We start from the raw sequence: 13,448 nt of genomic DNA, 5'->3' as shown, positions 1-13,448 counted from the left end.
TTTTAGTTCTGTTACCATTTTTATAGTGGTTGTGTTAATTTTGATTTGTGGATGTCTTCTTATGTCCAAATTGCCTTTTAGAAGTATTTGTTTGGTTTTTTTTTCAGGCGATATTTTGAGCATGTGCATTTGTGCCCACTCCTGCAGCTGCAAGAGAGCGGAATTTGATCTTTGCTCTACAACCACTAGCGTGTTACCTTTCACAAGGAAAATCATGTCATCTGCAGAGGCCAGGCTTTCCACGGGGCTCAGATCCAAGGCCAGAAATTCGTCCAGAAGAAAGGGCCAAGGGTTGAACCCTGCGGGCAGCCTTTATTCACAGGGCGTGTCAATTCCTGGAACCTTATGCGTACTGAGACATTTCTGTCTGGAAGGTAGCTGTTTATTACCTTATAGAGGTTTTGTGGGGCATTTGCCTGGCAGAGTCTCCTGAGGAGAATTAGGCCACCAGAGTGAGTCAAATGCCCCAGCAAAGTCAATGAAGATTGCTAGCATATATTTCTCTTCTGTGTTTTTAACTGTTGTCACAAAGTGGTGCCAAGGTGGTGCATGGCATCCTCCATAGAATTACCCTGCTTAAAACCATACTGATTGTTGGAATGTAAACCTGCTTCTGTGTAATATTGAGCTAATCTGCTATATATTAGTCTTTCATATATTTTCCCTAGTACAGGGAGTAGGGCTATTCGTCTATATGATTTGGGATCATATAGACCAATTTTTTCCATATTTTTGGGAATATACCTTCTATCATACAGTTATTATATAGTGCAATTAATTTTTCTGGTGCTATTTCCGCTAATTTTTTGATAATCTGAACCTCTAAGACATCAAAACCTGGGCATTTATTGTTTTTGGTTTTAGATAGTGCTATTTCTAAGAAATCTGAGTATCATCAAGGATAAGCAAGAGCTGTAGATTCCTTTTTATGAGATATAAGACAGGACTGAGTTTTAGAAGGATTGAAATTAACTAGGTCATCTTTGCCTCAATGGAGAATTACCTGGAGATCAGCATTTAAATTTCCAGGAATGGTGTTGGATATTCAAGAAGCTGAAGCTGTTTGTGCAGAGCAAGTTTCTCAAACTGAAATGCAATGTGCTATCATCAGCAAAACTAAGAATAGGATTTCCAGTCAGTAGAAGGAGGTCATTAATATACAACAGAGGGAGAACAAACTGAATCTGGTGGAACACTAGCATTAGTGGAGAAGTTAGAAGATAGAGTGCTCTCTCTCTCTCTCACACACACACACACACACACACACACACACACACACACACACACACACACACACACAGAGAGAGAGAGAGAGAGAGAGAGAGAGAGAGAGAGAGAGAGACCAGACAGCAAACTGAAAAGGAAAAGGGGAGAACAACAACTGACAATCTGTAAGATAGAAGCTTCTTAAGAAGATCCGCATGCCAAACATGATCAAACGACTTAGAAATGTTAAGAATGGCTGCTTGAATTTCAGCAACTTTTCCACTGAATTTGTCCATAGATGGATAACATAAGCCAAAATATCACCAGTAAATCAAGACTTATGGAATCCATAATAATGATCATTGATCAAATGGAAGGTTTCGAAATAGTTTAAGCATTGGTGGTTAACATTTGGTGATGCTTTGAAAAGACAAAGAAAAGTACAATGGGATAATAATTAGATGGGAGGGATTTCTTACCAAGAAGTACTGGTCAATTTTTAAAATGATACACTGCCAACTGATAAAATTTTTACTACCTCAACATTTATAAAAACATCACTTGTCAATGGGAACTTGTGAACTATGTAGTCACATACAGCCTTGAAGTACTTCTTCAATGAGCATAAGAACAGAATCCTCTATTGTTTTAAACTTTCTACAAGATGCAGCAGGATCAAATCAAGTAAAAAAAAGACAGATTCCCGATTGTAAACATGGAGAGTTGGCAGTTGAGTAGAATGCATTTAAAACTGATTACTCGAAAAAACTGACAATTTCAAAATATCCTCAGCCCAAACTGTTTCAGATAATGAAGAATCTACTGTACTAACATTTCCAAAAGAAATAACTTCAAAACAACAGGTACACTAATCGAGTTTATATTCAAAAGGAGACTGAAATTATTTTTCTACTTGTAATCAAATACAAAAGAATAATTTTGGAAAATTTAATTACCTAAAATCCAATTTAAGGCAAAATGTAAGTATCACATTATCTTTTCTCAACTAGTATAGTGAATACTTAAACACAATGATCACAGAAACATATGGAATGTCAAAAAAGTTTTCTCTTAATACATAATATTATAAACTAGAGACTATTAAATGTAATGCTAATCTACAAATCCTTCAAATCAAAATAGTCATGCCTACAACCTTTCATCCCCACACACACACGTGTGTGTGTGTGTGTGTGTGTGTGTGTGTGTGTGTGTGTGTGTGTGTGTGTGTGTGTGTGTGTGTGTGTGTGTGTGTGTGTGTGTGTGTGTGTGTGTGTGTGTGTGTGTCAATTCAAGGAGGAACTGGACAAACTTTTAGAAGGAATGGATGTGTGAAATTGGATTTTTTTTTTTTTTTTTTTTTTTTTTGCTACTACAACATGAGCTCATACACTTGCTTTCTTGCATCACATGCCTCCATTACTACTACTACCACTACTACTACTATGTGTCCAGTGGCTCATATAACCTACCTTTTCCCTGCCTCCATCTTCACTTAAGGCTGCAAGTCTGACTCCAGCTATGGGTAATGGTGAAGACAGTCCAACAGAACTCCTATAATTATGTTTATATAAAATAAAAAGAAAAAAAAAAAGAAAAAAGAAAAAGGGGAAAAAAATGTATATGTATAAAATATTCTGGAAGCTCACTATCTTAAACATATTAGATCTTTTATTTTGATACATAATTTATTTCATGTTAAATTTAAAAGTTATAAGTGATTTTGCTTACTTGGCTGCCTTGTACTGAGAAAACAGAATGTTCATTGTTGCCAGTAAAATATCAGGTAAGGTACGTCGCACCTAGGAATATTTTTTAATCATGGAAAAATATTTACTTTACTTAAGTAGTCACTAAACAAATTTCTTTAAATAAATTTAACTGATTTAATTTAATTAAATCATTTAAAATTTAAATGAATTTAAAATAAACACTGGGACACTGATTATCTAAGTTAAAGAAATTAATTCGGTGAAAAACTTATATAATCAATTTGTTCCAAACAAAAGTTTAAGACTCCTCTTTCTTTGTAAGATCAAAACCGTTGCTTTCTTTACTTTACATTCAACTGCCAAACTGATAACATTAGCACCTTTCTTCAATTTTTAAATATCAATTTTATCACTAAAGGATAGCACTAACGTTGTTTCATGAAAATCTGCAAAACAGTTGCTGCAATACACTTCATTCAGCTACTGAAAGAGAGACATTTGAAGAATTTTTTAAATAAAAGTTCTGATTTTAATGTTGTTTTACTATTTTATTGCAAAAATAAAAAACTTTTAAGAGACAGAGATGTCAAAATGAGACAAAAGGACTCTCCACTGTAAACCCAGAGTTAGCAGTTATAGTAAATTCCTACATTGGTTTGGTTGACATTAGGTAAGGATGGCATGGTTATGAGGGAGACAAATGTAACATTAAATGCTCATTCCTTCTTTATTTGTATATTAATTAACTTTTCTTGGTTTTCATCAAAACTTCAGTTCAAAAAATTTTGCACTGATTGCTTTAGCTTCATCTTTTCTTTCTGTGCTTGTAAGAGCTTAAATACATTCCCTACCCAAACAAACCAGTTGTGCATCCAAGCAAGGGAAACATTTTGAACTACTTAATATTGTAATGTAATCTTATTCCCAATAAAAAATGTCTTTTCTAATAGCAAACTCCTTCAAGTCAGGCTGCATTTCAAATACACAACTCAGTACCACTGAGAATCATATCCGTGTTGATATTACACTATTCACAGAATGACCTAAGAAATCACCTCCTCAGTTTATAATAACATTGCAAGACATCCTGTATGTATAAATAAAACTGGAGTATATTTTTGGAAAATATCCTATATGTTTTTGTTAACAACATAAATAGAAATTAAAACTACTGAAAATTCAAATACAGATATGCAGAAAATGCTGTCTGAATACTGCTTTCCATGCCCACGAGTATCCAATTAGTCATTTTAAAAACAAATTTTCAACAATAAAAATTCAAATGTAGTAAAAAAAAATTGGTTTACCTCTTCTGCATATTGGGAGAATGTATTGACTTTCTGTTCTACCTGCTCTTCTTCAAATGGCAATATGTTTAACCGCTGAATTGTCTGAAAATGTAAGGGTCAAATTATTGGATAAATTAGTTTCATAAACATAAATATTTAAATTTGAGTTCAAAATACTGATATAAAATCAATACGTATTGTAGAAGCACAAATAAAATTGTGCCAAATAATTTTAACTAATCTAATATAATCTTAATAATATAGTATTTAATTCTTCCCATAATACATAAATTTGATTTCATGTATGGGTCTGGAGAATACAATTTTAGAGATAGTTTCAAATGAAGCATCCATTAATGTACAAAGTGCCTTGGAATCTTACAGTATATATGCTGCCATCTGTTCTATTTATGACTAATAGCAAACACAGTTTTAACAGAGGGGAGAACAAAAAAAGTTTTTAAAATCAAAGGAGGAGCCTGTACTTACTATCCAATGTCATCCACTTTCAGTTTTAGAAGGCAGAAATTCTCAGGAATTAGATCCTGAAGTTGTTGAATTAAGTGATAAATTGACAGACATAGAGGATATTACTATATCAAAACAATGTGTTTTTTTTTTTTTTTTTTTTTTTTAACCAATTTTATTTTAAATTTCTGATTTGATTTTTGGTAATCAAATCAAAACAAGAACAAAGAAGCCTATGTCTATAAATTAAGAACCACATTAATATTTAAAAGCATTTATGTACAAAGTTTATTTTTAATATATATATATTTTTTTCAAATCTACAAAAAACCTTTAGCCAGTGGGGGGTTGATTGCTGGAACAAACTTCCATCTGTCGTAGAAGTTGATAGCTTAAATAGATTCAAGGCAGAACTTGACAAATATTTGGAGCAAGGGGAGGGGTGAAATAAGGATTTTTTTTTTTTTTTTTTGGCTGATGCTATATAAGTTTGCTTTCTTGCATCATGTGCCCTTGCTAATGCTAATACTTCAGAGTCAGCCAGCAGTGAAAAACTTTGCTTATTATTTATGGTAAAAACTTGCTTCTGCTAGTTATATAGCATGCCAGCATTTCAATTAAATCACTTTAACAAAAATGTTGAATAATTTCCCAAATTATTCGGAAGTAAAAAGCTTTGCAGTAAAATTTTTTATTATTATTTTTAAATATATTTTTGATCAAAAGTATTGCTCGATACTGTATTAGCTAACACTAGTGTTATGGTCCTGGGAGGAGTGAGGGGTGTTAACTTAGCCATGGCCTTATCTTTCATTTAGGGGAAGTTATGAAACTGTTTGGGTTCATTTAATATAATAACATTATTACAAGTGGGAATACTGCAAAATTTTTCATTATCACTTCTCTCCCCCCTACCCTTCATCCATGGATTTGCCCTTTGTATTCCATGTACTGATTGCTCAGTTTATCTTAATATTTTAAATTGAAATGAAGAACATGATCACTTTGAATTTACACATTTATTTTAGTTTTTTTTTTTTTTTACTATTCACACAATATAGGAAATATTCAAATTTTCTGTATTTTATTTCTTCATGCATTGTAATTAATGTGTGGAGAAATAAGAAATCACTGTAATACAATTACACATCAAACTATATATGTATCATAAAAATATAATATAGAGATTAAATGCAGTACACTGAGAAGCTAAAGAACATAAACAATAAAAGTACTGCAAAATTTGAAAAGAGATTTGAACATTTTTACACACAAACACATACAGCGGCAGCCACATAAGTTGCAATACCCTCTTAAAGTTTAATATTTCCTTAATTGCTCCCTTTATAGGTAAAATGATGTCATAATATTACTCATCTATGGCCTTTGTGGAACTTGCACGACGATCACATAGGCATGGATGGATGCTTCAAACTCTGTTCTGTGTTGCACTACTTTTCCATTTTAGTCTAGTTACAAATTATATTTTGACACTTCCAGCCTCATGTTTCTTTTTAAGTAACCTTCATGCAGTAGACTGGTTACAGCCAACTTGTGCAGCTACATGTTGACTAGAAAGGCCCTCCCTGTTAAAAGCAATAATTACACTTTTCTTCCTTGGAGCCAATTTAGTGTATTATGGCAAACTGATGCTGTCTAGTTACATTTTAGTCTAGTTACAAATTATATTTTGACACTTCCAGCCTCATGTTTCTTTTTAAGTAACCTTCATGCAGTAGACTGGTTACAGCCAACTTGTGCAGCTACATGTTGACTAGAAAGGCCCTCCCTGTTAAAAGCAATAATTACACTTTTCTTCCTTGGAGCCAATTTAGTGTATTATGGCAAACTGATGCTGAATTATAGGTAGTGAAAACATAGCAGCAAGTGGATGCTTTTATAAACAAGATGATGGAATACCACTCTAATATTACAGATTGATGATGCAATATCACACTCCACATATATGATACCACGTTCAGCATAGATCTAAATTTATAATTATAAACTTAGATCTATGTCCCCCCCCTCCCAATGTGACTCTGAACCATTCCACAATGCAGTTGAGGTTAGTACAACATTACATAATCATTTAATACAATTTGTAGTATATTAATTTTAACTTGTTCCAAACTCTGACTGATTGCACCCCCTTTAAGGTGAAGAAGTTCACACAAAACTGCAATAGCTGATCCTTATCATGGCCAAAAAATAGTCCTGATTTGCACCTGCTTGAAAACTGCTGGAGTGCATAATAAGACAGAGCCATCTATCATCATCTACAGCAAGCAGTCAAAGAGAAACCTGGCCATCCAATTGCAAAAAAACAGATGGGAGCTTGTTTAGAAGACCCTTATGCCAAATACAATCAAAAGCCTTAGAAATGTGAAGAGCAACTGCTTGAGTTTTACCAGACTTTTCCATCAAATTTGTCCAGACAGGCAACATAAGCCAATAATCACCAGTGGAATCCATATTTATGATCACTGATCAGATGGAAGGTTTTGAGATAGTGTAAGTGTTGGCAGTTGGATTTTTCCATTACTTTGGAAAGAGTATGGGTAAGTGTGCGACAGGATGATAAATGGAAGGGAATAATTTAATACTCATTTTTAGGAACTGGCTGGATATTAGCAAATTTCCATGCAGAAGGAAAAACACCACTAAAATAAGAAAGATTTAAAAAAGCAGTACACAATAAATTGCAAGCTGAGAAGCACAGGTTTTGAGAACAAGAGGAGAAATGCCATCAAGACCCAGAGATTTCTTGACATAAAGGCAATACAGAATTCTAATATCCCTCTGTCAAAGGAGGCATTGAGTACAGTGTACTGCAGGTGTTCCCAAACTTTCTCGTTTCACAGTGTGCCCTTAGTGTCTCAGTAATTTTTTTTATGGCACCCTTAGTTGTCGTTAGATTTGTTGGCTCATCAGAAACTTAGGCTATAATGCACACACCCTTAATGTCTCAGTAATTTTTTCAGGGTGCCCCTAGGCCAAAAGAAATACCTAACAGTTCCGTTTAATAAGTAGTTAGGTCCAAACAACTTAATAAGTAATGTTGAAACTGTGAACTACCTCGAGCTAGTAATTCATGCAGTGTCCGACAGATGTCAAGCATCACTGTTTACCTCAAAAATTTAAAATATCTCACAGTGCCCTGGGGCACCACGGCACACAGTTTGGGAACCGCTGGTGTACTGGGTATGGTAAAAGATGATTTGCCATGACCATTAATACAAGAATTAGAAGAAAAGTAAGATGTTAATAAGTCAGCTTTATGTTTAGCTAAGAATGCTGTTGTTGTTATGGGTGTTTAATGGCGCATAAACTACTATGGCTATAATGCGCCTATTCATTTTTTTTATATAGAGAAATCAAAAAATTTTTATAAAATCAGAAAAGATTTAAAAGTCCAATCTGCTTCAGAAAGTTGAAAAATTCAAAAATATTTGCCTTGTCACCAATGAGATTCTCTAAAGTTATTGGTTTATTAAGATTTACCAGTGATAGCAGGGTTGATGCTCTGTCTTGTCTATAGTAGGGGCAGTCAATGAGTATGTGTTTAACAGTCAGATTTATATAGCAATGTGGACACTGTGGTGGATCGTCTCCTCTAAGTAAATAAAGATGGGTTAGATGGGTATGACCTATTCTTGCCCTTGATAGGACTACTTCTTCTCGTCTTGATGTACGGATACTGGAGCACCAATTTTTTGGATCGTGTTTAAATTGAAAGAATTTATTATTTGTTTGAGAGTGCCAGATTTTTGTCCATTCTGACAAGCATGCAGCTTGAATAGCTACTGCAAAGTCTGATGGCGGAACAGGGATATTAGTTAAGTCTAAGCTATTTGGATTTTTTGCGGCTTTATCAGCCAGTTCATTGCCCAAAATACCAGAATGTGCTGGAATCCAACAGAAGATGACCTGTTGACGGCGTTCTTCAATTTTTAGTAATATGTTTCGTATTTCTTCTATAACAGGGTGAACTTTATCTGAGAAATTACATAAAGCCATGATTGAACTAAGCGAATCGGTGTAAATAACTGATTTTAAAGATCGATCAGCACAGAGATTTTGTAAGGCCAGTTTAATTGCATATAATTCAGCTGAGAAGATACTGAATTCAGGTGGAAGGGATACTGAAATAACGGTATTCGGAGCAGCTGCTCCAACGTTTGAATTTGATTTAGAGCCATCTGTATAAATTGGGGAAAAATCACTATATCTCTGAGTGTGAACTGCAAGAAGTTGTATGATATTAGATGCTTGTAAAATGTCTTTTCCCCATTGGCAGAGATAAGTGTCACAAGTCACCAGAGGAAGAGAAGCCCATGGTGGTTGACAGCAGGTTGCTACCTGTTGTACGGAATGAACGGAAAGATTCCAAACTTCCATTGGTTCAAGGAGACGAAGACCAGCTGGCTTTACTATGCTAGGTTTATTTCTGAAGAGGTTTTCTAGTGGTGGATTGAACAAATATGACTGAATCGGATGCGAGGCACAGCTTTGTATCTTAACGGCATACTTTAGTAACAGTGTTTTTCTACGTAACGATAATGGGGGCTCATGAGCATCAATATAGAGACTATGTTTGGGCGACGTTCTAAAAGCACCAAGTGCAATCCTCAAAGCACTGTGTTGAATGGGATCAAGCCAGCGTAATGCGCTCATTCTGGCAGAATCGTAGATGGGAGCTCCATAATCAAGGCGGGATCTAATTAATGACCTGTATAGCCGAAGCAGAGAAGTACGATCTGCACCCCATGTTTGGGCAGATAAAGCTCTGAGTATGTTTAACTTTTTTAGACATGAAGTCCGTACATTTTTAATATGATCTAGGAAATTTAACTTATTGTCAAGGGTTAATCCTAGAAATCGGATGTTGCTGGTGACCGGGACAAAGACGTTAGAAATTTGAAGTTCAGGATCTGGATGAAGTTTGCATTGTCTACAGAAATGGATGGCAACTGTTTTCTGTTGTGAGAGCCGATAGCCGTTGAGGCTCGCCCATTGTTGAATTTTGTTAAGTGATATCTGAAGCTGTCTTTCAATAGACCTCATGTTTTGAGAATGACAAGAGATGGAAAGGTCATCTGCATAAAGGTAAGTCTCAATTGTATTTGGAAGCTGCTTAGTAATAGAATCTATTCTCAGAGCAAAAAGAGTGGCACTCAGTACTGATCCCTGTGGAACACCTTCTTCCTGGATGAAAGTTGGGGAAAGGGCATGTTGATATCGAACTTGAAATGATCTAGTATGTAGAAAGTTCTGAATGAATATAGGAAGATTGCCTCATAGTCCGAGAAAGTAAAGATCACTAAGTATACCATACCGCCAGGTGGTATCAAAAGCCTTCTCTATGTCTATTGAAACCATTACTAGATGTTCATGTTTGACAAAAGCATTACGGATGGCAAATTCGGCCTTGACCATAAGATCTAAGCATGATCTGTTTTGGCGAAAGCCATATTGACAATGGCTCATTAGATGTTCCGACTCAATGATCCAGACAAGTCTTCTGTGGATAATTTTCTCAAGGATTTTACTGAGGCAGCTTGAGAGAGATATGGGTCTATAGCTATTTGGGTTGGATGGATCTTTTCCAGGCTTCAGGAATGCCAAAATTGTAGAGTGATGCCAAGATGCTGGAAAAACATTTTCTAAAAATATGCGATTGTAAAAGACCAGGAGGCAGCGCAGAGCTTTGTCATCAAGATGTTGTAGCATGACATAATAAATCCCATCTGGCCCAGCAGCACCATTGCGAGCTGTTCTAATGACATGTAAAAGTTCAGAATATTGCAGAGGTTTGTTATATGGGAGAAGACGGGTAGTTTGAAAATGAATAGCATGCTTTTCTTTAGTGTTTTTAATTCTTTGGAATGAGGTAGTATAGGCTGACATTGCTGAGATTTCTGCAAAAGTATTGCCTAAAGCATTGGCTATATCTACTGGATTAGAGAGATCTTTTCCATTCCAGGAGAGGATTGGAGAAGGTATGGTAGGAAACTTACCAGACAGCTGTCTAATTTTTTTCCATATTATTTTGGGATCGGTATTTCTGTGAAAAGTGGATGCAAAACGGGTCCAGGATTCTTTCTTTGCTTGTTTTTGTATGAAGCGTGCTTTTGCCCTTAATTTCTTATAATTAATGAGATTGACTGTGCTCGGACATTTCCGAAACAAATTCCAGGCTTTATTTTTTGCTCTCTTTGCAGTGGTGCATTTATCATTCCACCAGTAATTATAATGCTTTCGGCCCGGCGGATTTGATATTGGTATTGTGTCTTTAGCCACATTTAGAAGATGCGACGTGATGTAATCTGTCACATCATCAATGTGCTGGAGGCGGATTTTTTCCTCATCGAGGTCAATTGATGATTGAAATTTTGCCCAGTCTGCTCGGACAAATTTCCACTTTCTGCAGGGTTGAATTGAAGGAGTCTTTGCTTTCAGAAAGTTGCATACTATTGGGAAGTGGTCACTGCCCATGGGATCGTTCATTACATACCACTCTATGGCTGGGACTAGTACTGGTGAACAAACTGAGAGATCTATTGCTGAGGTGTGTCCTGTTGGAAGCTGTACGTGTGTCGGTGCACCTGTATTGAGTATAGTGAGATTTCGTGCATCCAAAAAACTTTCAATTAGTCGGCCTCGTCTATCCAATTTAGGAGAGCCCCATAATGGGTGGTGCCCGTTAAAGTCCCCTAATATACAGAGAGGTGGAGGTATCTGTACAAAGAGGTCTTCAAGATCTTTTAAAGAGTTAGTACAGTTTGGCGGTAGGTATATTGAGACTAGTGTTATTGCACTATGGAGAATTATACGAACAGCAACAGCTTCTATATTAGTTTGGAGTGGGATATGTTTAGTTGGGATCTTTGAATTTACTAGGATTGCCACACCACCCTGGGCAGCATTAGCGGTATTTCGATCTCTTCGATAAATGCAATAGTTCTTTATCGAAGGAGAAATTTGTGTGGTTAGGTAAGTTTCCTGTAAACAAAAGGCAACCGGAGAATATTGATTAATTAGGTATTGAATATCGTCTGTGTTTGAACGAAAGCCTCTGCAATTCCATTGTAAAATGCTGTGGGTCATTTTGATTTAGTTGAGGATGATTCATCTGACTGTTTTTTGTTTGAGGAGGATTTTTTTCGGTCTCTTTTCGGGAAGGTAGGGCGACCGGTATCCAAAGTATCGTTTGCGTGAAGTTCTAGTATTGGTTCTTCATGATCTGGGTTTACATCTACTTCCATACTACCAGTGGATGATTCAGGTTTATTGTTGTGTTTAGTAGTTTTCAGTTTTTCTTTGTCATGCGGGACTGTCCGAGTCTCAACTGGGATACTGATTGGAGTGTTGGTTGATTCACTGATTTTAATTTGATGTGTTTCTTTGACAGGGTTTGATAATGTGTTTTTAACCCAGTTAGCTAGAGATGTGCAGGGAGGTATGGATACATCTGTTTGAGCTGCTGTTGAATTAAAGCTTCGAGTGTGAGCTGCATATGAACGACTGGGCATGGTCGACATAACTTGTCTGCGTGCCTCGGGGTACGTAACTTTGTGCTCTATTTTATATTTTTGGATTTTCTTGCCCGTTTTCCACATTTCACAAGATTTGGAAAAGGCTGGATGACTTTCTTTGCAGTTGGGACAAATGGGACTTGAGGCTGAACAGTCTGTTTGTGTATGCTCCTTGGAACCACAGATTGGACGAATGGCATCACCTCTACATGCTTGTTGCGAATGTCCATATTTTTGGCATTTAAAGCAACGTAGAGGATTAGGTATGTAAGGCCGTATTCGGCAGTTTAAATAGCCAGCTTTTACGGAGGATGGCAAGTCTGGGGTGCTGAATGTTAAAATTATGGATCGGGTTGGAACAAGATTTCCATCTTTTTTGGTTTTTATACGTTTTGCACTAATTACTTTTTGATTGCCCAGTTCCTGTACTAATTCCTCTTCAGATACTGTAATCAGGTCCCACTCTGTGATGACACCTTTTGACGAGTTTAACGTATTGTGGGGAGTTATAGATACGGGTATCCCAGCAAAGGTTGTTGTTTTAAGCAGCCATTCTGAATGTTTTGAGGAGGCTGTTTCGATTAGGAGGTCTCCGGATTGCAGACGTTTAACCATTTTGGGTGTACCAGCAATGGATTCCAAAAATCTTTGGATGACAAATGGTGATAATTTGCCGACAGGCTGGTTGGAGAGCGAATGTATTACAAGGAAGTTTGGCATCTCATTGCTCTGCACTTCTCTTCGGAGCCTTTTTGGATGGTTTAGGTCATCATCATTTGGTATGTCTGGCCTTGAATTTGAAGGCTCTAGTGGTGGATAGTCATTTATATCCATCGTTACTCCTTTTCGCCCTGGAGGATAACTTTTCCCCCAGGTTACCGGCCCCGCCACGGGGAGGCAGGAGCAGTGCCGCTCGGAGGCCAAGCGGTTGAAGTGTTAGTTAATTAGTAAAAATATAAATAGAGGAAAATGTAAAGAAAGGTGTATTTCCTTCCTGTGTTCTACTCGTTACTTTTCAAGTATAGAACTGTTTTTAAAGTAAAGCTGTTTATAGAAATGTGAACGTAAAATATAATTTCAATCGCTTATCAAGAGCACTTTATAAATCGCAAGAATATAGCTTGGCCTCGAAATACGCTTGGCACCCGGGGCCACTAAGAATGCAACAAAACCCTCACAATGTAACAAAAATGGAAGTATAATTGCACAGAAGTTACAGTCATTAGATTTGGCAA

The 13,448-nt window shown here is 36.3% G+C and overlaps 1 protein-coding gene across 2 annotated transcripts in view; it reads right to left on the bottom strand.

Annotated features, from left to right (window-relative positions):
• Positions 1-13,448, bottom strand: part of LOC150090015 (nuclear pore complex protein Nup93-like) — a 220,838-nt gene that overhangs the window by 4,142 nt on the left and 203,248 nt on the right. For both annotated transcript variants that reach the window (XM_090368937.1, XM_090368936.1), the window contains exons 22-24: positions 4,226-4,309; positions 2,938-3,008; positions 2,679-2,760 (exon numbers count right to left, since the gene is read on the bottom strand). In XM_090368937.1, coding sequence (XP_090225063.1) covers positions 2,679-2,760; positions 2,938-3,008; positions 4,226-4,309 — 237 coding nt within the window. The remainder of the gene's footprint in view (positions 1-2,678; positions 2,761-2,937; positions 3,009-4,225; positions 4,310-13,448) is intronic.

The sequence above is a fragment of the Mastigoproctus giganteus genome, chromosome 2, assembly GCF_048544385.1.
Source record: "Mastigoproctus giganteus isolate SK-2022 chromosome 2, ASM4854438v1, whole genome shotgun sequence".
In the NCBI taxonomy this organism is placed as follows: Eukaryota; Metazoa; Arthropoda; class Arachnida; order Uropygi; family Thelyphonidae; genus Mastigoproctus; species Mastigoproctus giganteus.
The sequence above is the reverse complement of the archived record's forward strand: the minus strand, read 5'-3'. Positions and strand labels throughout refer to the sequence as shown.